General features: G+C 40.2%; 1 protein-coding gene across 1 annotated transcript in view; it reads left to right on the top strand.

Moving 5' to 3' along the window:
- Positions 1–10,236: 10,236 nt before the first annotated feature.
- Positions 10,237–24,608, top strand: part of LOC100375251 (inositol 1,4,5-trisphosphate-gated calcium channel ITPR1-like) — a 39,283-nt gene continuing 24,911 nt past the window's right edge. Inside the window, exons 1-18 of the mRNA XM_078006026.2 lie at positions 10,237–10,319; positions 12,036–12,152; positions 13,977–14,047; positions 17,257–17,332; positions 18,955–19,003; positions 19,245–19,331; positions 19,517–19,594; positions 19,946–20,026; positions 20,302–20,405; positions 20,674–20,761; positions 20,880–20,967; positions 21,854–21,958; positions 22,088–22,179; positions 23,010–23,151; positions 23,563–23,690; positions 23,799–23,873; positions 24,019–24,212; positions 24,338–24,461. Of these exons, the coding sequence (XP_077862152.2) occupies positions 10,237–10,319; positions 12,036–12,152; positions 13,977–14,047; positions 17,257–17,332; positions 18,955–19,003; positions 19,245–19,331; positions 19,517–19,594; positions 19,946–20,026; positions 20,302–20,405; positions 20,674–20,761; positions 20,880–20,967; positions 21,854–21,958; positions 22,088–22,179; positions 23,010–23,151; positions 23,563–23,690; positions 23,799–23,873; positions 24,019–24,212; positions 24,338–24,461 (1,782 nt within the window). The remainder of the gene's footprint in view (positions 10,320–12,035; positions 12,153–13,976; positions 14,048–17,256; positions 17,333–18,954; positions 19,004–19,244; positions 19,332–19,516; positions 19,595–19,945; positions 20,027–20,301; positions 20,406–20,673; positions 20,762–20,879; positions 20,968–21,853; positions 21,959–22,087; positions 22,180–23,009; positions 23,152–23,562; positions 23,691–23,798; positions 23,874–24,018; positions 24,213–24,337; positions 24,462–24,608) is intronic.

Below are 24,608 nucleotides of genomic sequence, written 5' to 3'. Positions count from 1 at the left end.
GATAACTACAGTCAGTGAATGGTGCTATAGAGAGCACCTGAGTGAGATTCCTATTGAACCCCTTGAGGAGGACCTCTCAGTTCGTGGAGCAGGTGGCCAAGTTGTTCCGTTTTTGGGGTACATAGTAGTCAGCATCACATTGCCTGCTGATCTATTTGGTGAGAAGGAAGAGTATGATGTGCATGTATTGGTTGTCCCTGATACACGCTATAGTTCTGTGGTGCCAGTCACAATTGGCACAAACCTACTGGACATGTCTGCAAATGTGAAGCAGAGCTTGTTGACCAGAAAATGTGTGCAGAGCAACCGCATGTCTGCAACTGGTAGACGTGTGATTAAGCATTTGAGTGGCCGCCATAAGTTTATTGGTAGTACTGGTCACTTGGGCATGGTCAAGGCAGCAATTGACAGACCTCTTGCCATCCGACCAGAGCAGGATGCCATCATTATGGGTGACTTGCCAAAGGGCCCTGATGGTGACAAGTATGTGGTTATGGTGGAGCCGATAATCAATATGAGAATGCAAGTGACTGCTGTGCCATCAGTCACGGTGTTGGAGTGTAATGCGTCTAGTTCAAGACTGCCAGTTCATGTGTTTAACACTACCAACAGAAATGTGTGTATCAGACCCGGTAGCGCTGTTGGAGAAGTGACGGCTGTGACCCGTGTTCAGAGTGCTTCAATGGCCAGGGAAGAGACTGAGAGAGGTGAGCACAATGACAGAGATCCAAGTGTTGTCATCAAGGGTGTGAAGCTCAATCTTTTGGAATCTCCCATTGGTGGATCACAGATCAAAATGGTGCATAGTTTCTTTCAGCGTAACATTGATGCCTTCTCCTTGCATGATAATGACCTTGGGCGTTGTGACCTTGTGCAGCATCGCATAAGACTTAATGATGAAACACCAAGCCGTGAGTGTCACCGCAGAGTACCTCCTGCCAAATATGTAGAGTTGCGAGAGATCATCAAGGGCATGTTGGATAGTGGTGTGATACGTGAGTCTGACAGCCCATGGGCTCCACCAGTGGTCATGGTCACAAAGCGCAATGGAACCACAAGGCTGCGTATTGATTACAGACGACTGAATGCCAAGACCGTCCGTGATGCTTATGCCATTCCTCGCATCGAGGAGAGTCTGGAGGCCTTGAAGGATGCAGAGTGGTTTAGCCCAATTGACCTTAAGAGTGGCTATTGGCAAGTGGCCATGAGTGAACAGGATGTTTCGAAAACAGCATTTGTAACCCCTGTCGGCCATTTTGAGTGTCTCCGTCTCCCAATGGGGCTTTGCAACAGTGCAAGCTCATTTCAAAGAGCCATGGAGAAGTGCCTGGGCAAATTAGTCAACCAGTCGTGTATTGTTTACCAGGATGATGTGATCGTGTACTCCAAGACATTCAGCGACCATATCAGACACCTGGGTGAGGTGTTGAGGCGACTAAAGAGTGCAGACTTGAAGGTTAAAGCCAAGAAATGTGAATTTTTCCGCCAGAAAGTTCACTTTTTGGGTCATATCGTGTCAAAGGAAGGAAGTCGCACAGACCCAGTGAAGACCGAGGCGCTGCGTAACTGGCCCATACCTCGCAATGGGAGGGAGGTGAAGACATTCCTGGGGATGGCAAGCTATTATCGTCGTTATGTGGAAGGGTTCTCGAAAATTGCAAAGCCGCTGAATGATCTTACCATGGGATTGTATCAACATGCTCATGGCAAGAAGAGAAAACGACAGAACCCTCCTGAGTTTGCATGGACACAGAAGTGCCAACATGCTTTCGACTTACTGATTGAGAAGCTGACAAACCCACCGGTGTTGGCCTACCCGGATTATGACCTTGAGTTTGAATTGCATACTGATGCAAGCCTTATTGGACTTGGGGCCGCCCTTTATCAAGACCAAGGCAATGGTAACCGAGTGGTGGCATATGCAAGTAGAGGCTTGTCTAAGGGCGAGAGGAATTATCCTGCCTTCAAGCCTGAGTTCCTCGCATTGAAGTGGGCAATTGTTGACAAGTTCGGAGATATGCTACTGGGCAGAAAATTCAAGGTGGTTACTGACTGCAACCCATTACGGTATGTGATCAGCACACCGAAATTGGACGCAACGGGACATAGATGGCTATCAAAGCTAGCTGACTATGATTTCAGTATAGAGTATAGGCCAGGAAAGCAAAACGGGGATGCAGATGCTCTTTCTCGTAAGCCTGTCCAGGGATATAGCACAGATAGTGTTGGTTCGCCTCAATGGTTGAAATGGTTGCCTCCGGAGGAACAGGTGCGAGTCAAGATGGACAAGCCAGTGGTGCAGGCACTGTGCCAGTACCACTTGGCACCTTTGGTTCCTGGACTGGAGATGGTGGCTGCGATGGCGAGCACAGCCCTTATTCCTGATGTGCATTCAGTGGCACCAACGTCATTGACATCTGTATCACGAGAGGATTGGAGGCGCTTGCAACAGGAGGATTCGACTGTTGGGAAAGTGTTGGGCTACTTTGAGAGAGGCAGTTTACCTGACAAGGCAGAACGTAAAACACTGCCAGCAGAGGTGAAGGTTGTCCAACTCTGACAAGCAGAACTGGAAACAGCATGTTAGTGACGGCTGTGACCCGTGTTCAGAGTGCTTCAATGGCCAGGGAAGAGACTGAGAGAGGTGAGCACAATGACAGAGATCCAAGTGTTGTCATCAAGGGTGTGAAGCTCAATCTTTTGGAATCTCCCATTGGTGGATCACAGATCAAAATGGTGCATAGTTTCTTTCAGCGTAACATTGATGCCTTCTCCTTGCATGATAATGACCTTGGGCGTTGTGACCTTGTGCAGCATCGCATAAGACTTAATGATGAAACACCAAGCCGTGAGTGTCACCGCAGAGTACCTCCTGCCAAATATGTAGAGTTGCGAGAGATCATCAAGGGCATGTTGGATAGTGGTGTGATACGTGAGTCTGACAGCCCATGGGCTCCACCAGTGGTCATGGTCACAAAGCGCAATGGAACCACAAGGCTGCGTATTGATTACAGACGACTGAATGCCAAGACCGTCCGTGATGCTTATGCCATTCCTCGCATCGAGGAGAGTCTGGAGGCCTTGAAGGATGCAGAGTGGTTTAGCCCAATTGACCTTAAGAGTGGCTATTGGCAAGTGGCCATGAGTGAACAGGATGTTTCGAAAACAGCATTTGTAACCCCTGTCGGCCATTTTGAGTGTCTCCGTCTCCCAATGGGGCTTTGCAACAGTGCAAGCTCATTTCAAAGAGCCATGGAGAAGTGCCTGGGCAAATTAGTCAACCAGTCGTGTATTGTTTACCAGGATGATGTGATCGTGTACTCCAAGACATTCAGCGACCATATCAGACACCTGGGTGAGGTGTTGAGGCGACTAAAGAGTGCAGACTTGAAGGTTAAAGCCAAGAAATGTGAATTTTTCCGCCAGAAAGTTCACTTTTTGGGTCATATCGTGTCAAAGGAAGGAAGTCGCACAGACCCAGTGAAGACCGAGGCGCTGCGTAACTGGCCCATACCTCGCAATGGGAGGGAGGTGAAGACATTCCTGGGGATGGCAAGCTATTATCGTCGTTATGTGGAAGGGTTCTCGAAAATTGCAAAGCCGCTGAATGATCTTACCATGGGATTGTATCAACATGCTCATGGCAAGAAGAGAAAACGACAGAACCCTCCTGAGTTTGCATGGACACAGAAGTGCCAACATGCTTTCGACTTACTGATTGAGAAGCTGACAAACCCACCGGTGTTGGCCTACCCGGATTATGACCTTGAGTTTGAATTGCATACTGATGCAAGCCTTATTGGACTTGGGGCCGCCCTTTATCAAGACCAAGGCAATGGTAACCGAGTGGTGGCATATGCAAGTAGAGGCTTGTCTAAGGGCGAGAGGAATTATCCTGCCTTCAAGCCTGAGTTCCTCGCATTGAAGTGGGCAATTGTTGACAAGTTCGGAGATATGCTACTGGGCAGAAAATTCAAGGTGGTTACTGACTGCAACCCATTACGGTATGTGATCAGCACACCGAAATTGGACGCAACGGGACATAGATGGCTATCAAAGCTAGCTGACTATGATTTCAGTATAGAGTATAGGCCAGGAAAGCAAAACGGGGATGCAGATGCTCTTTCTCGTAAGCCTGTCCAGGGATATAGCACAGATAGTGTTGGTTCGCCTCAATGGTTGAAATGGTTGCCTCCGGAGGAACAGGTGCGAGTCAAGATGGACAAGCCAGTGGTGCAGGCACTGTGCCAGTACCACTTGGCACCTTTGGTTCCTGGACTGGAGATGGTGGCTGCGATGGCGAGCACAGCCCTTATTCCTGATGTGCATTCAGTGGCACCAACGTCATTGACATCTGTATCACGAGAGGATTGGAGGCGCTTGCAACAGGAGGATTCGACTGTTGGGAAAGTGTTGGGCTACTTTGAGAGAGGCAGTTTACCTGACAAGGCAGAACGTAAAACACTGCCAGCAGAGGTGAAGGTTGTCCAACTCTGACAAGCAGAACTGGAAACAGCATGTTAGTGCAGTGACTCATGCGTATAATTGCACGAAGCATGATGTGACTGGTTACACCCCGTATTTCCTCATGCATGGGCACCATCCTCGTTTGCCTGTGGACATATACTTGGGCTTGGTCACTGAGGATGAACAGGCAGAAGACATGGATGAGTATGTGAGAAACTGGCAGTGCAGTCTTGATGAGGCTTACCGAATTGTATCGCTTCGCATGAACAAAAAGAGCCTCATCAGCAAGTCTTACTATGATAGGAAGGCCAGGCAGTCTGAGCTCTCGCCTGGAGACCGTGTATTAGTGCGCAATGTCAAGGTGCGTGGCAAGCACAAGCTCGCTGACCAATGGGAGAAGGATCCATATGTCATTGTCAGGCAGGATGATCGTGGTATACCAGTTTATGTAGTTAAGCCTGAGAGGGGTGGTAAGGTACGAAACCTGCATCGTAACTTGTTGTTACCGTTTCATGCACTGCCAAGGCCCAGAGAAGCACGCCCAATGAGAAGAGAACTGGTCAAACCAGTCAAAAGAGTGAGGAAGCCAAGGACCAGAGCGTTGCAACGAACTACACAGGCATCATCAGAAGCTGACTGTGACACTGAAGGCACAGATACAGACTCTGACCGTGGGTACATTGTTACTTACCCGCATGAGCAATGTGCTGAGAAGCGTCTACCTCGTGATGTTGCTGCTCATGCAACCCCTGAACCAATGTCGGTGGGGAGTGATGGTCCTGAGTTAAGAACCAGTGAGGAGGGCCCAGAACTGCTATTGCATATAGACCCTGATGTCACTGTATCCCCAGAGGTGGAAATGGATCACGAGTTGGAGGTGAGTGCAGAAGTGGTGCCAGATGACACAGAAGCTGTCATAGAGACTGCAGCAGAGCCTGGTGAAGGAGCGATTGTCGCGTCTGAGGCTGATTGTGTTGTCAAAACAACCAGGTCAGACTCTGATGGTCGCCGCTACCCTTTGAGAGACAGAAAGCCTTGTTTGCGATATGGATTTGACTGTTCGCACACTCTAGGTAGGTCCAGCATCAATCCTGGTGCGCCAGCTTTTGTGCCTGTTGGAACAAGGCGATCATTGGAGCAGGAGCAGGAGGTGATTGTTCACAATCCTGCTATTAGACGTTTGTGTAACCTTTCTTCGTCGGTTGCCTGCACACCCATTGTAGTCTGTGTTGTGGTGTGAGGAATTGTACTCCTTTTCTGAGGGTGGGAGTTGAGCACCTTTGCGTACGTACTGTTTAAAGTGAGCTTCGTCACTGCCCTGGTTGGGTCGCTACCACCCAGGGTCCCTTTTCCTTGTACTCTGTTCTATGTCTGCTGTGCATAGAGGATTGAGCCGTTCCTTCCTGTGGTGTAGCACAGAACACGAGTATTGTAGACTTTTGGGGTGTTGGGGTTGACTGACAGGTAGGTTGTTAGAGTTTAGTGTCATGTGGACAATGAGCATCTGTTGTGCCAGGAGTCGAGATGGTGGACTGTCATTGAGAGGTGAGATATCTGTAGGATGGAGTATTGTTTGCCTGACTTTGTGTGAGTGTGCGTGCTGTATACACTTTTATTTGTGTAGTGTCCTCTTCTTCCGTAGTTCTCTACTACATGATAGGGAGAGGGCGCTTTTTTGTCTATTTACCCTTGTAAATTATCCTGGGTCCTGCCTCTGTATTGCATGTTTTGTTATCTCTGCTTTAGGAATCTACAACTGCAGTCGGGGATGGAAGACTTTGTTTGATCAGCATGTGCCACACTAGCAAGAAGTGTCTGTAGAGGAGCAACTGGAGTTGAGCACAGTCCTTGAATCAGGAGTGCATGAACAATCATATGAGAAGACTTATTGGAAGGTTATTGGCAGATGTGATAGTTGATTGATTACTGGTCACTTGGAAGGCAGGACAGTGGTCTTGGCTGTTGTCTTGCATTCCGGGGACGTGAATGCGTTTGGGGCCGGGGTGTGTCACACGTAGTATTAGCGTTGACTTGGTAACCGAGTGTACTATTATGCAGTATTTAAGTGATTTACGAAGTGCTGTTTTATTACCGGTTTATTAACCGAGTGTGGATCACTTTTCGGGTTAGTATTTATGTGGAAACTGGTTGCCATGGTGTTTGCCCGATGCCATGGTATGTGGCTTATTTTAGACTGTTAGAATTTACCGTGTACAGGAGCGAGACACGGGTTGGGGATGTCTTTCCTAAATTTGGAGTTTTTTATGCTACTTGAGAGTGACCGACCTTTGACCTAGAGTGGCGAGTTGTCGGATTGGTTGAAGGAACGCGCTAAAAGAAGGGGGATAGAAAAATGGCCGGAAGATCTGAACTTGGTTACAGTGAGCGGAGTGAAGATTCAACTAAATCAGGCGAATAACTGTATTGATTCCCGACTGAACACCTGTAGCAGAGGAGGGGAATCATCCTGGTCGTCGCTGGAGTCAGCTGTGAGACTGAGGGAGTCTTGGATCCTGTGAAACGAACTTTCCATGAATGAAAGACGTTGCGCTCCCAGAAACCACGAGGCTGACGCTGTAACCCCGATTGCCTGCTGTTGTGTGGTGAACTTGGGACATCGACGAGTGATCAAGACGGCGTGGGATTTGCTGGTAAGCGAGCAAGTCGAGAGAAGACTCTGAGGTAAACCGTCTGGTTCATGTGTGATAGGCCGACTTCGCCATAACCGAGTATTACATTTGTCACGATAATAAACTGTAGTGATACTCAGGTCGACGACGAGTTGGATGTAATGTTGTGACCGTTTATTAGCGAGCTCGAAATCACTCTCTCCCTGGGTTATTTCCCCCACCGCTCCTGTTTCGGTTTCCCTGGGTTATTTATTGTTTCAATGTTGTTGTGCTGAGATATTGTCCGTGTCGGATCTTGAGTGCAAGCATTACATTTTGGATTTGTGGTTTGTTTGCCGCCAAAATTGTGTTCGCCAGTGCGCGAATTTTGGACACTTGCTCAAGTTGAACGGAAAATATGTCAACAACATGGTTGCTGGTTTCCACTGATTTAGTTTGATGTGTATAAGCTTTCACATTTATTGACTTTTTGTTAAACTTGTGACTTGTTATTTTTCTGTGTTTTCTGAGTTTTGTGGCATGTGTTATTACGATTTGTGAATATTGTGACGTCATTAAGACTATTGCCATATAAGGAGTTGCACGCACTTGGTAGCTGATCGAGACTGTACTGGTGCAGAGCGTGGTATAGTGCTGGCTGATAGTTTGTGCAGTGACATTTGTAAAGAGACATTTGATTACTTGTTTTCACTGAACTGTAGAGATACCTTTTTGTGCATTGAGTGCTGTTTCAGCCACAACTGTGTAGTAGTAGCTGTAATTTATGATTAATGTTGCTGCTGATGTATTGCAGTTTACTGATCTTGTATTGCATGACTGCCAGTTGTTTGATAATATACCGTTTGTTGTTTGGAATTATTAAGGTCTCATTATTTGTGCTAGCGTGTTTGTGGGTACAGTTAGAGCTGGTTTGACACAATACTTATCCATTGCCCTTGATTTGGATTGAGAGGACCGTTCTCTGGGGACTGTGTGTGCTGGCCCCCTTTTATACTGTGAGGAAAAATTTATGCTCCCCCTTCGTCCACTTCGGATCCGAAATATTGGTCCGATAGCCTGTTTGTGTTTGGTTGCCTGGCGACAAGTGGATGAGGGCGGGACACATATGTAATTAGAAGCAATGACGCACATCGGCCAGCCGTACAAATGTGATATTCAATACTCATCACATATACAGCGCTCGCTATGATGTTTATTAAAGTGCACGTGTGTGAAACTCTTCGTGATTGGTCACGTGCATTTGGTGCCATATTTGATTTCTTCTATGCAGGAAATAGTTTTTTTACAGATGCAACATTCATCTGATAATTTCTAAAATTGCCATGTTTCATCTTTATACTGAACTCCTTTGGTTAGCAAACAAACAATTTGGATCAGACAAGTATTTTCGCCGCCATCTTGGATTTTCGCTAAAAATTAAAATGGAAAAATTATTTTTGGTCAGTCACATGATTCGGTCGCCATTTTTGATTTTCGGTGAAAAGGACCAACCATTTGGTGCATTTGTTTCGCATGAGTGCTTTACGTGACACACTTTCTAATTTTCTTTTAGCATGTATGCCTAAAGATTATATTGAGAAAAATAAAATGATGTTGAACAGTCACGTGGTTTCTGCGCCATCTTTGATTTTAAAAAAATGACCAAAAATTAGAGGATTTGTGTTTCATACATGTTTTAATCGTTCAACTTGCTGTTTTCCATGTAGCATGTATGGCCGAAGCTTATTGTGAAGAAAATAAAATGATGTTGAACAGTCAGTTGTTTGTTCGCCATCTTGGGTTTTAAAAATGGCAACAAGTTGGAGCAGTGTCTTTTGCATCCTTTAACCGATTATCCTGCTATTTTACATTTAGCATGTACTAGTATGGCCAAAGCATCTTCTGAAAAAAAATAACATAAAAATCAGTGTGTACAAAGCCTTAAAAATTGGAACCGACAAAGCTGGCCTGCAGCTTTAAAGAGCGGTAGCCGTCGCGCTGCGCATGTGCGACATTGGTGTGGATAAACATTGATTTCCCCACAATCCAATGGGCTATTCTAATGAAAATGGGCGTGACTTGCACTAATTGCCGCCGGTGACTTTTTCGATACCTTCCAGTTACCTAAAATACCTAATTACATGTAAAGCTTGGTGACATCTCAGTTTGTCAGTCAAAGTCGCCACCTTTATTTAAATGAGACACATATATCTCGCGCATGCGTGGCGCGACGACTATCGCCCTTCAATGCTCACCCAATGATATTAATTCATCTTCGCATTTACTAATGCTTGTCCTCTAATGTATAAATTGGGGTTGTCACTGTAGTATATACGGTCCTGCTTGGGTACATTGAGGTTGTACTTTGGCAACAGCTCTTACGAAGCCTACTTGCTAGGTCGCCGTAGTGATGATGTAAATCAACTACCACCTACCGGGGTAGCAACCACCGACGTGCCATTTCGGTACTGAAATCTGAGTACTGTCATATCAGCCCAGCTTATCAGGCTCTAGAGATTGGTTTTGCTTGCAAATGCATACTAATCATAAAACACTTGATACTATTAGGACGTTTGACTGAAGACATCCGGATTGCATAAAACTAAGCTAATGTTGATATCCCACGTAACGTCGATGAGCGACATGATACTCCTTTCTTCCACATCAAACCGTAGTGAACGATTTACCGTGAAATATCGTCTCTAATAATCGTATTATGTACAATAACATGATCCACAAACTTTACCTTATGAACTGTATTCAGTGAAATGTTTATATTTTTATTACAATTACATGTATGTTTGTATTTTAAACTCTCCTAAAACAGTGATATTACAATAATTTTAATAAAGTAGTTTTCATTCGGAACTAGAAACATTATCCCCTTACAGAGAATTGCCGAATGTTATCAGTCCATCAATCAAAATTGAACAAACACTGTGGCAGAAAAAGGAACTAACTAAAATGTTCACTTTAAAAACGCAATTATAATCTAAACTTCCGCATTTTACATATTTTCATAGCTTGTGGAGTGTTTACAGGTGGATGGCTTTATAAATACAGGTTAATTATTGAACGCATACGTAGCTGGCAATAACACGTCACGTGTCTGTAGTGTACTGCATAGTACTTTGCATGTATGGTCGGTCCGGAGACAAGAATGGCTGACGCTCTGTGTATTGGTGATGTTGTATCACTTCTTTCAGAACAACAACGACACTATGTTTTCAGTCAAGTCTCAAGGTCAGTCATAAAGAGGTTTTAATTCTGACTATAGCATGCCCGTCGAATTTTCCGCAATGTGTGTGTGCACGTCACCTATTTTGAAATACTTTTCTGAGGTTCTTTGCTGCCAGTACCGTTCGTTAGCCCTAGTTACAAAGTATAAATAGCAATAAATCGATTTAAAAAGAGCTAAAATTTCGCCACACTATTGACATGTTGCAACATATTTTTTAATTAGAATTATCATTTTAAATAATTTTGAGCGGAAATTCAATAAATCTGTGACTCGACTATAAAATATTTATGACAATTAATTTTCAACCCGCTTAAAGCTTGTTTACCGATTCATTGTTGGATAGAAAAACATGTCATGTCATCTGCGAATGATACCAGCAATACTTCTGTTACCCCGAATGCTGATAAGCAGGGTTTCAAGTACTAATCACCTTGACGTGCATCCCTTTGCACTCGAATATAACCGGTGCCATACATACTATTTAGCACACTACTTTTAACACCGGTCTACATAGTTGTTCAGCTTATTTATAAAACCTCTCCGAAGCCGAAGCTGTACAATACACCAAATAATAAATTCCATCCAACCAAACTTTTTCGAAACTAATATTAATAATTTGAAATAGTTTCACTTGAAATTTCCCCATAAGCTGCTGAATTCACTTTCCCGTGATTTTGTCTCGTGGAAGTGTCCTATCCACTTCATGACTAGAAGCTTTGTAGTTTTCATCTAGTTAACCCAATCATCAGTTCAACTCCAGGGTAACGTTATATATTCATTCTCCAATCTATTTTGCCATTCCATCACGACATCTATGTCAGCAAACAAGAATTAAATATGGACCTCTTAAAGACGATGTTTATCATGTTGATATTACTACTAACTAAACGATTGAAGTCAGTGACTGCTAAGTCAGCTAGCTTCAAACAAGTTCTAAATAGCTAACTGGACCAGCCAACACCGAGTTCTCTCTTCACCACTGGAGCAATACTCTTTTTCTCAACTAACTCTTATTACGTTATCATGGAAGGTTCAGTCTTTTCAGTCTCATTTATTCTCTAAACTGGGCAAGATTCTCATGCCCGATTTTTTTTTAATTTAGTACACCTTTCACCGCTCAGCTTAGCGAATTTCCCACGAAAACCGTAAATGATCTTTATCATGCCATCAATAAAATTTGACGTAACATTATGACAGAAGAGAGCTCTAAAACTTACATTGAAAATGTAATTTAATACTGACATCTTGCAAATAATAACATCAATTTGACTTATGTCAGGATTAAGTGTGAATAAACGAATTATCATAACTCTTGCAAATATTCTCAGCATTCCAATACATAGTACCCCAAATTCAGGTTACTTGTGGACAGGTAATTGTCGTAATGATGCGTCGATTTAATCTGTGTCAAGTACCTTTGTTTACATAGCTGTTGATGTGGTACAGCACCGAGTAGTTTTCTTAGTGAGATTTGACCCTATCTATTCAGCGGGTACGACCCACCCCATCCAGCTTGGCGGTTTCATTTTGGCAGATCTTGATTAAAGTTGTTTGCCCCCCGTAAACGGACTTTCCCAGGCCTTTGAAAACTGAATTATAGTCTGACCTTCCGCTAACAATATCCCGCGTGTTACACACGGGATGCCCACATTTAAGTTAAATATTAAATGCGTGCGTAAGATTTCAATATAACGTCAGTTGTTCATAATAAATTGCAGTTGTCCATTATACACTGAACTGTGTAAACCTAGGATGACTGACTCTGTGTGTATTGGTGATGTTGTATCACTATTTTCAGAACAAGGACAAAACTATGTTTTCAGTCAAGTCTCAAGGTACGTCATGGGTGAATTTTAATTCCGACTGTAGCATGACCGATAAATCTCCGCAATGTACTCTGCACGTATCCAGTCTGAAATACTTTTCTATGGGGTTTCAGTACTCTAACTAATTTTCATCAGTGACATTATTCAAACTATATATACAAATAATATGTGCAAACTCAAAGAAGGACTGAAATCACTTTAAGACGGGTAGAGGTAGAGCGGATTTGTTTGCAATCATTTTACAAGACTATACCTTTCTCAAACATCATTTGCTTTATCTCAGGACATCGAGTACGACGACCACCATCACGTTCTTTCAAAAAACGTATCAAGCTGTGACATCTAGTAGTCATCGTGATTTGATGCGGTTCAACCAGGCTATTCAATTATTCGGAATGACCTTTTTGCTTTTATCTTTGATGTCGTGTGTTGCTGATGATGATGATGGTGGTGAAGTTTATACCTAACCATCAGATTCACACACGAGTAATCCCGCCCAACTAAATGCAAAAAGTGTATTCCCGTTTCACTGATTGATATCAATTGTTGTAAATGTGCCTGCAATCAGTATTCCTGGTCCAGCTACTATTAATTGGATACAATGTACATTGTCAAATAACTTTGCCCGTGAATTTGGAATGTTGTTTTTTTTAGAATGACGTCTTCAGTACTGCAAATTTGTACCCAATCACATGATACGTGGCTTATCTCTTACCTCCGGATACGCGCTCCTTGTACATGTCAAGGAGTATGTGAATATCCGCCACTCATCGGATATGTGACATACCCACCAGTATAGGTACATATGTGCCAGTAGATTGTAATTTAGATTGACCCAGCAGTTGTACTGGTTTATATTTTGTAAAATCATTGGTTAAAACCGACTGGTCTATACTGCCACACCCTCAAAAGATACCACTGTCAACCAATAAGAAGGTAGTTTTTGATCTGATATGTTCTACGCAACAAAAACGCATGTCAGTTTCCTGCCCATAAATCTTTGTTCTTTATACCAATAGTACCTATACCAGAGGCAGCCTTCAATTTTGTGGCCAATCACCTCGCACGCACGACCATTTTCCGATGTTATTTTACCTGAAAACAAACTAAAAAAATAAACTGTTTGTACAAGGTTATGTTACTGGAGTGAAATGTTGCACGTGATACACTAAAATTACGCACATAACGTATTCTACACTTATTTTCTTGTGAATGTTACAATACTATATCTGGCTTGAACGGTTTCTATTCTTCGCGTCTAGCATTCATAGCACACAACAGTCTAGTAAGTTTATAAAATTAATAATTTAATGTATATTTGATGTTTTGTCAACTTTGAGGAAACTGCAATTTTTGTTACCCCAAACCATGCCTATTTAGTCAAATTAACAAACTACTAGTAGTTCATTAAGATTTTACATCGTAGTGACGTGTTATTAAACTATTCACAGGTGGCGCATACCTTTGTTAAATGTTAAAAAAAGTGTACTTTGAACATATTCGAATATTTAAATGAGTCGTATGTAAATCTGCATTGTGTAGTGATGAAAATCAGCACGTGTCGAACTGTTGGAACGCACGTGTGACTCCGACACGTAGAACATTAATTGCGCATGCGCATGTCTACTTTTCTCATTACTAGCGCCCCACCCCCAGCCCATGTGAAACTGCATAACGTAACGTCACTAAATAATGTGAATAATTTATATCAATTAATTCGCCTCAGAAAAGTAAAAGTAATTTCGCGTCAGAACAAAATTTAAAAGAAAATAAATATATAAATTTGCCCAATGGGCCAATCTAATGATAAGCTTCTCGTCCGATTCGTTGTAGCTGCGCACATACTGCACTCCACGTGCATTCGGGACAACACGGAAATAACCGAAGTATTCCGAACGCTGAAGGTAAGTTTTTATTTTATTTTATTTTATTTGGTGTATCACAATAAAGATTACTTCGTTAGTAATATAGATAAAGTCGTCTTTTATACACTTATAGGTCAAACATGCGGGTAACGTGTTGACCTAAAATGCCTGTGTGTGTGAACAAAATGACCCTAATAAACGTAAATACCGTATACACGGTAGCAGAACATATTGCGTTAATATGTTCATATAGTAAAAAGTAAGTTTCCTGTTCTGCTCTGATGGATTACACCTAACGGCATCAACGGCTTTGTGTGTTTTTTTAAATATACGCATAATGATACAATAAGGAAAATGTTATTTGATGAGCACTTGTGTATTCAGATTAAATTGGTTCATTGTTTTATCCAACCTGAGCTATACATGCATGTACGACTGCGTCAAATCTTATTGTACTGGTTGCAGTAGCATTTGTTCTGTTAGTGTGTTATCTATGGAAAGCCATGACTGTCTTATCCTACTCATTTACATTACATGATAGGCATTCACCATTACATGATAGGCATTCACCATTACATAATAGGCATTCACCATTACATGATAGGCATTCGCCACAACGTGATAGGCATTTATCACAACGTGATAGGCATTTACCACAACGTGATAGGCATTCGCCACAACGTGATAGGCATTTACCACAACGTGATAAGCATTTAACACAACGTGATAGGCATTTACCACAAGGTGATAGGCATTTACCACGTGATAGGCATTCACCAGTACATGATAGGCATTCGCCACAACGTGATAGGCATTCGCCACAACGTGATAGGCATTTACCACAACGTGATAGGCATTTACCACAACGTGATAGGCATTCGCCACAACGTGAAAGGCATTTACCACAACATGATAGGCATTTACCACAACGTGATAGGCATTTATAACAACGTGAAAGGCATTTACCACAACGTGATAGGCATTTACCACAACGTGATAGGCATTTGCCACAACGTGATAGGCATTTGCCACAACGTGATAGGCATTTACCACAACGTGATATGCATTTGCCACAACGTGGTAGGCATTTACCACAACATGATAGGCATTTACCACAACGTGATAGGCATTTATAACAACGTGAAAGGCATTTACCACAACGTGATAGGCATTTATAACAACGTGAAAGGCATTTACCACAACATGATAGGCATTTACCACAACGTGATAGGCATTTATAACAACGTGAAAGGCATTTACCACAACGTGATAGGCATTTACCACAACGTGATAGGCATTTGCCACAACGTGATAGGCATTTGCCACAACGTGATAGGCATTTACCACAACGTGATATGCATTTGCCACAACGTGATAGGCATTTACCACAACGTGATAGGCATTTGCCACAACGTGATAGGCATTCGCCATTACATGATAGTCATTCACCACAACGTGATAGGCATTCGCCACAACGTGAAAGGCATTTACCACAACGTGATAGGCATTTACCACAACGTGATAGGCATTAAATTATCACAACGTGATAGGCATTTGCCACAACGTGATAGGCATTTACCACAACGTGATATGCATTTGCCACAACGTGATAGGCATTTACCACAACGTGATAGGCATTTACCACAACGTGATAGACATTTACCACAACGTGGTAGGCATTTACGACAGTCAGCTGGCATCGGTGTCGCTGGGTATGGATGTATATGATATTAAAGGGAAGTTGTGCAACCAAATTTGCCGAGTTCGCAGTTTTCCGCCAATAAAAAAATAACTAAGGCAAAAACTCACGGGTTTTCAGCATTTTTGTAATAAAGAAATTATTCTCTATCAATAATCCGCCTAAAACAGGAACATTTTTACTAATTCTTGTGTTTTTTCGACGTTTTTTGAAAAACCTGCGATTAGGCTGCGAAAGTAGAACATTCCAGAGGGGGTGAAACGGAAGAGCCAAACTTAACGCGTAAAAATAGAACGCGTATTTTGACCTCTACGTGGCCAACCAATGGCTGGACACGGATACGTTTGCGGTCGTTGCCAAAAAGCCCCGCGTCCATCGCCTAGCGATGCTCTAATGTTTCACCCCCTCCGGAATGTTCTACTTTCGCAGCCTTATCGCAGGTTTTTCGAAAAACGTCGGACAAACACAAGAATTAGTAGAAATGTTCCTATTTTGGGCGGATTATTGATAGAGAATAATGTCTTTACAAAAATGCTAAAAAACCGTGAGTTTTTGCCTTAGTTATTTTTTTATTGGCGGAAAACTGCGAACTCGGCAAATTTGGTTGCACAACTTCCCTTTATCATATACACCCGTACCCAGCGACACCGATGCCAGCTGACTGTGGTAAATGCCTACCACGTTGTGGTAAATGCCTATCACGTTGTGGTAAATGCCTATCACGTTGTGGCGAATGCCTATCACGTTGTGATGAATGCCTATCACGTTGTGGTAAATGCCTATCACGTTGTGGTAAATGCCTACCACGTTGTGGTAAATGCCTATCACGTTGTGGTAAATGCCTATCACATTGTGGCGAATGCCTATCACGTTGTGGTAAATGCCTATCACGTTGTGGTAAGTGCCCATTACGTTGTGGTAAATGCCTACCACGTTGTGGTAAGTGCCTATTACGTTGTGGTAAATGCCTATCACGTTGTGGTAAATGCCTATCACGTTGTGGTAAATGCCTATCACGTTGTGGTAAATGCCTATCACGTTGTGGCGAATGCCTATCACGTTGTGGTAAATGCCTATCACGTTGTGATGAATGCCTATCACGTTGTGGCGAATGCCTATCACGTTGTGGTAAATGCCTATCACGTTGTGGTAAATGCCTACCACGTTGTGGTAAATGACTATCACGTTGTGGTAAATGTCTATCACGTTGTGGCGAATGCCTATCACGTTGTGGTAAATGCCTATCACGTTGTGGCGAATGCCTATCACGTTGTGGTAAATGCCTATCACGTTGTGGTAAATGCCTATTACGTTGTGGTAAATGCCTATCACGTTGTGATGAATGCCTATCACGTTGTGATGAATGCCTATCACGTTGTGGTAAATGCCTATAATGTAATGTAAATGAGTAGGATAAGACAGTCATGGCTTTCCATAGTTATCTGACTTAAAATCGTGTCGCTCAATGATTCCGCTGTTTACATTATTCAGCTGTCATCGTGCTACAGTTATGTATTATAGAATGATTAAACACTTTATTTCTCTGTAGCCGTAACGTTCCAGATGTGTGTACAAAATAGGTATAAAGCACTGAAAAATTATAAAAAAGCCAAACAAGCAAGCGAGTAAGTATTTAATGTATTATTATATAGAAACTGTGAAAAATCAGAGGCATAATCATGTTGTCATAGTGATCGACTCTAGTTAGACATGCTACATGCAATATGCCATGTTACTCGCTTTAAAAAACAGCTGATCCAAACGTTGACATTTTTTTCATGAAAATCCAAGATGGCGGCCAAACCACGTGTCTGTTCGAAATTATTATTTTCTTGTTTGAAAGATTGAGATTATATGCAACAGACCAAATGTCTGGATAATCGGCTGAATCACTCGTAAGAAACGAATGTCAAAATCTGTGCCCATCTGTGCTGGAAATCTAAGATGGCAGTCAAATTACGTGACTGACCCGATTTATTTACCAGAAAAATGAGATATTCTTGACCTGTCACGTGGTTTAGCCGCCAGCTTGGATTACTCGGGACAATGGTCACAAATTGGGGCATTTGTTTATCACGAGTGCTTCAACTTAATAACTCGGTATTTTGAGAGTAGAATTTAAGGCCAATGCCTTTTAGGAGAAAAATAAAATAATGTTGATCAGTCACATGATTTGGCCGCCATCTTGGATCTCTGCATAACTTATTGTGGATCAATAACGTGGCTAGGCTACAAATATTGACACAGATTTAAATGATTCAACTGGCTAACTTGATATTCTGTATGTAGTATGTATAACCAAAGTTTCGATAGAAAACGAACATTTCAATAGTCACATGATTTCGCCGCCATCTTGAATATTCTGCAAAAATGTTAGGCGTTTGTTTCGTGTGTGCTTGAACTGATATTTTATATGTAATACAGAGGCAAAGCTTCTCATGAGAAAGAATAAATAATTTAGAATGGTCATATATGGTTTGATTACTGTCTTGAATTTCCCACATAACGGGTCCAAAACTCAAGTATATTTTAACTGACCAATGATTTTAAATTTGGTATGTAGTAGTAATTTGTATGTAGTATGAGTTCAGTATGAGAAGAATATATTAGTTGTGACCTGGTTCGGGGTTTGGCCGCAATTAAAAAAAATATTCGTACCTCAAACCTGTGCCCAGTCCCAATACTTTCATGGGTCAGGGAAGGCTGAATTGTTGCGGCATGTATGGCATGTGTGACCTTACCTTCATCAAAGAACTTTAACAAAGCTAATTGACACGAAATGTCCGCATCGGAAGACATTAAAACTTCTTTTGCTTAAGGAATGACATTTTTGAAGAAATTTGGATTTACCAAAAACAGTATCAAATGCTTGCAATTCATTTTCTCAAATCCCTCACCACCTTGATATCACGAATGACCTGTACCACTTGTGCAAGAATTGCATTGCATACAATTTGACAAAATCATCATAGTTGCTCAATTAGTTTCTCAAATATAAGCGTGTGACATTAGATTAACCGAAAACCACAAAATGTCCAAAACAAACTATTTTTCATGAACTGCTCAACCAAATGATCTAAGAAATGATCTCTGATCCGAGACAAATTTAGTTTACCGTTTACGACAAAGATTCCTTTTCACCCACTATGTCTATCTTAAGAGAATAAACAACACTATGCTTCTCTTGTTTGAACCGCTGCAAGAATGCTTGCAGATTCAATGGAATTTATTTGATCAATACTTACAGGAAATTTCCAAAAGATACAACCAAGAAACTGACAGCCTTGAAGCTAAAGGTAGGCGATCAGGCAACTCAAAGTAATATAATATTGTTGTTCACAAAGTTATGTCAATTTAAAACGTGTACGTGTATTATGCATGATACATGATGTTTCGAAACTTCCTTGTAAATCAATAAATCAAATAAAAGTACCAATTGTTTATAATCGATATATTGCTAGTATATTGCTTGTTTATATCAAAATTATATGAAATGTACATACACCCGTAAATTATGTCTATTCTTTAAAATTGTAGATTTCTGCAGATAAAGAACAAAATAACAATGAACAAGAACAAAAAAGACAACATGGCAGACCCGTCATATACGGTCAGATTATACAGGTAGGACCGACGTTCTGTATATATGCGTCCATGCTTGCATAGCGTGGTTGGAAACATTCATGGGAATTCGTTGAAGTGCATGTACAGATAACGTACATTAGCCTATTATTGCCACAACTTATACCATATATCCGACTGAGTTAAATTGATTAAATAATATGTGTTTTATTATTTTTTGTCTTCAGCTCAAGCACAAGTTCACCGATAAATATATTCACGTCAGTTCGACACAAACCTCCGCTACAGAGTACAGTAGTATTCTTGTAAGTGCTTCTTATAACCGGGTTGTGAAATTAGACATAACAAAAAACGTTAACATTTTTGTGCAAAATATGCATCTCTCCTAGGCACATGAAAACCGTGAAATTGTATAACAAAGATCTGGTTTAATTATAAATTATTGTAAGACAAGATTTAGTCAAACAAAACCTTGAACTATACTGTCATTGTTATAGAGATAATAACAGATATACACTGAGTTGCAGACTCATGAAGCCACATAAAATGAATTATTTTTTCTCGTGGAGAACAAATTATATAATAACTGCTATGCACAAATTGTCTTCAGCTCACGTAGCTGCTATCTTACAATGAGATTGACATTGCTTTTCAAGGTGGAATTGCTGGAGTTCAATGCCAAAAATGCACAGTTTCGAATCATGCCAAGATACAAAGTGAAATCAGAAGGCGAAAAAGTAAGTATATTCTTAAAAAAGGCAAAAACAGCAATATCGATCCAATCCAACACGCTAGAACCCAAACGATCTTGATTCTGATGTAACACGTGTGATTCCATGAATGCTTTGATTTACAACCATTTTATAAATGTGTTACAGGGACAGTCATTATCATGTGATAATTCAACCCTGTCTTACGCGTATATATTCAAATTTTACTCCAGCACACAATCGTGCACTTATTTATTGGGAAACTGTGTATACATGACAAATTAAATATGTTTTCATTGTAGGTGCATGTGGATGATCAAATAGTGTTAGAAAGCGTTAAAACTGCTGGCCAGTATCTGCATGTTAGCCATAACATATTTGGTCCGGCGTTCGTCAACTCTGATTCGTAAGTGAAATATGTGATGCGTTAGCCGGATCGTGTCGTAGGGTTTTAAATTTTCACGACTCCACATCGTGAAATATATTATGATAACCACATCGAATGAAGAAATGGGAATAACATGCCCAACCAAACAAAAGTCCATAGAGAAAATACAATTTAAAGAATCCAACACAAGAATAAACGACAGCATACAATATGAGTTGAAAAAAAAAATTGCACACTTTTGATAATATTATTATTATCACTCTTAATATATAACATATTTTTTCAGATTTGAATTAAACTTATCAGTGAGGAAATCTGGATTTACATTAGTCAGATACTACAAACCAGATGTTGAACATAGTGGAATTTTGAAGGTAGCCATCTTATTTACTTATCTAATTCGCCATAGTTCGTTTTAATATTAGAATAAATGTTAGGTGTCCGTTAAAAGTGTTTTTGTAGAAATATGTGAATGTGTTTCTGTTTTTACAGGCCGGTTCTCTGTTCAGATTATTTCACAAGGAGTTGGAATCTTATTTAACAGCTGAAGGAACTGTTCAAACTAAAGTCACTGAAGATGGTAAGATATTGACATAATTACGAAATATATTTTTTATAGTGTTTAATCTAAGTGTCACGATGTAATAAGAAAAATACTATGCTATGAACCAAGTGTGACAAATTTCCATAAATTAGGAACTTGCATAAAAAACTTACACTACAATATTTATAGAAAATACTATAAGAACTACTATTGTCTCAAAACAGAATAAAAGTATGTTTATCTTGTAACGCTGGGCTATTCTTATTGATTGTCTGCAAATTATACGAGGTGTCATGTAATAATCCCAACACAGTAAAGATTTCAAAAGTTCAAAAGAAGTCTTTATAGAAAACGACCAACTCTGCAGCTTGCTCTTTTTGGCAGTACTTCCAAAACTTGTTGAGACTTCTGGTTACGTTTTCACTTTCCTTTGTATCACCAGTCAAAACGAACGGCTACTCACTTAGGGCTTCAGCTACTGAATTAGGACTATAATGGTCAATCCATCTTTTCACCTCTATCTGTCGACTGACAACACACGCTGTTACTAAGCTACACGTGAATTCTGCATCTCAGTCCCACACTTCTCAATTGCTTGTACTTCCATTGCCTCACACTGACTGCACGTATACTATTGTATAACGCCTCTCTCTTCCACTCGCTGTTTACTGACTGAGTGTACTTTACCCAATGTATAACAAAAAATCTTCACCAAGCGTTTTACACAAATCCATACTACTTTTAGGCTGATGATTGTGATTTTGCTCCTTGTTTGGTGCAACACGGCTCAATTTGCTCCTTGTTTGGTGCAACACGGCTCAATTTGTTTTATGGTATATAAACAAATGGCACTATTTCATGAATTATGTATTGACATTACAATCACTCATTTGAAGGTTTGTTGTGTTCATTTGTTTTGTAGTTCATTTGAGAGTACGGAAACCAGATCCAAATCGTCCGAAAACTCTGTTCCCATCTACATCATCAATAACGTATTGGCAGATAGAGAATGAAGACATGATGAAAGGTACTGTAATTGTTTTTTTTATTTCTGTTTTTTGCGATCACAGCTAAAACACTGTCTTTATGTGATGCAATATTATGCATTGCGTGTTATGTTATTGTGAGTAGCATTAACAATGATGTTATTTCCTAGGTGGGACAATGAAGTGGGGACAGTTGTGTCGTCTCAAACATTTCACTACAAAGAAATATTTACATCTAGATGACAAGGGTGGCGAACAACAGGTAAATTTAGTATTTGTTTAATGACGTGATTGTATTTTTCTGAAAACATCATATTTTCTCAAATAATGACCAAATTTAGACAACAATTGTTTGAAAAATATCCTCTAAGTTGATGAAAAATATGTTGTTCGTTATTATTTTTCGTGTACCTGGAGGGTATTTTTTTAAACCCTCATAGTTTTTCACCTTACCGATCGGTTTTCTTTTATATTTGGTATGACATCTTTTGGTCTAATTTTAGGTTCAGAAGTAAAAAACTCAGGCTAGAGAGATGAAAATTGGTTTCCATGGTAGTTTTATTTAATAGATGTTTGAATTGAGTAAGTGAAAGCTCAAATCTGGAAATCGTGATATCTGAACATGTACCCGAAAATACTTGTTCTATTGTAGATTATATTCCCCTTTCAAATGTATGTATCACGATTGCCAAGTATTTATATGCGCATATTGAATGTCAGAGATGCCCCTTGTGTTAATATAGAGAAACCCCGATTGGATTTTTGTCGTTTTTGACCAAAAACGGATATTTTCGAATTTTCATTGAAGAGCTACCATCCCGATAGCTTTGATACGTGATAGAACCTTCTGCAAGATTTGTGATGATATCATTAATTCTCTATTTTCAGTGATTATATTGTCGCTAGTGGAATTTAAAAAAAGCACGATTGTTTCGATACTTTGATAAGTAGGTAGCTAGACAGCCCTCTATCTATCAACAGGAGACGTTAGCTTGGATCATATTGATGTGAGAGTTAGTTTTATTCTCACTGAAGAAACATGACAATGACCAACTCATATTGATTTTTTATTTGTTCGGTTTGTGTTTGTAGTTAACATTGACAGATACCGCACCAGACAAAAGTACTATATTTAGGTTACATCCAGTTATTCACGAGATGGATGAAATACAGTTTGAAAGTTATGCCAGAATAGAACACGTTGCTTCGGGTTATTGGTTACATGGTCTAAACGGTAATTATATTATATATACTAGACAAATATTAACGCTATCATTGTACACATACACAACTGATTATCGGCCTAGATCGGAGTTTTTAGTAATGTTTTATTGTATAATGTGATCATGAAATGCGCTTAGTCAAGACAGTTTACAATTATTTATTTGTATAAGTCACATTTAAATGGATTGTGTGTTTAAAAATAATGAATCATTTTGATATAATGAACATCACTCGAAAATCCGATTGATTGAGGCGACAATGTGACACAATAATCTCAGATATACATGATTAGAATTTTGATTTATTATAGTAGCGTGAACATAACGTAAATAATTTTTTTCTAGTCAATTTTAACCACCAATCTTTAAAAATAATCGAAATTGTACTATTTGCGATGCGTTGATTTATGTTATTATTTTAGAAATCTATAAAAGTAACAGGTCCGAAATGTGTGATTCCATGAGTGATATACAATGGAGTCGTGCCCCGTTAAAACAAATAACAGCTAGCAAACTGATGTCATACGATGATGCTTTCACAATTCAAAAGGTATTTGATTCAATATTTAATTACAAAACAATGTTTGCAAATTTATATTTGCATGTTACCAGAAATATTTTGTGTGACAGTAATCTGTATGTTTTGATTTTCTTCTAGGTTGACGATGAATTGGTTAAAATATCTTATTTCGTATCTGGTATAGTGCCATTGTTACAGAAATGTATTCAATACGTAAGTGGGTCAATTTACTTGGTAAGAATGATTAGAATGTATCATTAAACGATACATATGTTTATATATAGTCATCAATTTTTTGCATTGACATATTTAATGTGCATACATGTTTGATTTTTTGTGGTGCTGCTGTTTCTTTCAGATAAAACGTAGTGGTATGGCATTAACTAAACGACACAGCCAGAAGATCATATTGGGATTACGAGAGTTACAACAGTTCATGATCGTGAACGGTGAAAATATAAAAGACAGACAAAAATTATTGAGAAATCTAAAAGTAATCGACATACTTGTGATAATAACCAAATTGCCATATGAGAACAGAACTGATAAAGAGTTAGTATTATTGTTATTGGTTATGTCATGTAATGTGTATGCATGTATCATAACCATAATGCAGCTATAGTTTGCATGTATCCTTTTTATGAAGCCCGATTATTGTTACCTTTATTTCATATTAGGTTTATAGTTGATATAATTGTGGAATGTTATAACGTGATGGAACAGTTCCTATGTGGAGATAGTAGGAAGAACGAACTCTATCTTGCAAGATTCAGCAACTTCTTTCAAACTCAGACTGGAAAGGTATGTTTTTTTCATTTAAATGTTTATATTTTTACGTGTAATTAAATTTCGCCTCCGTTACACACACTTCTGCACGTCCCCTCTTCGCCCACGTCATCATACGCCTCGGGCCTACGGCCCTCGATGGATGGCCGGACCAACTAATTT

This window comes from Saccoglossus kowalevskii, chromosome 1 (assembly GCF_978046115.1).
Source record: "Saccoglossus kowalevskii chromosome 1, keSacKowa6.1, whole genome shotgun sequence".
Taxonomy (NCBI): domain Eukaryota; kingdom Metazoa; phylum Hemichordata; class Enteropneusta; family Harrimaniidae; genus Saccoglossus; species Saccoglossus kowalevskii.
Note: the sequence above shows the minus strand (reverse complement) of the source record. Positions and strands in the feature narration are given on the sequence as shown.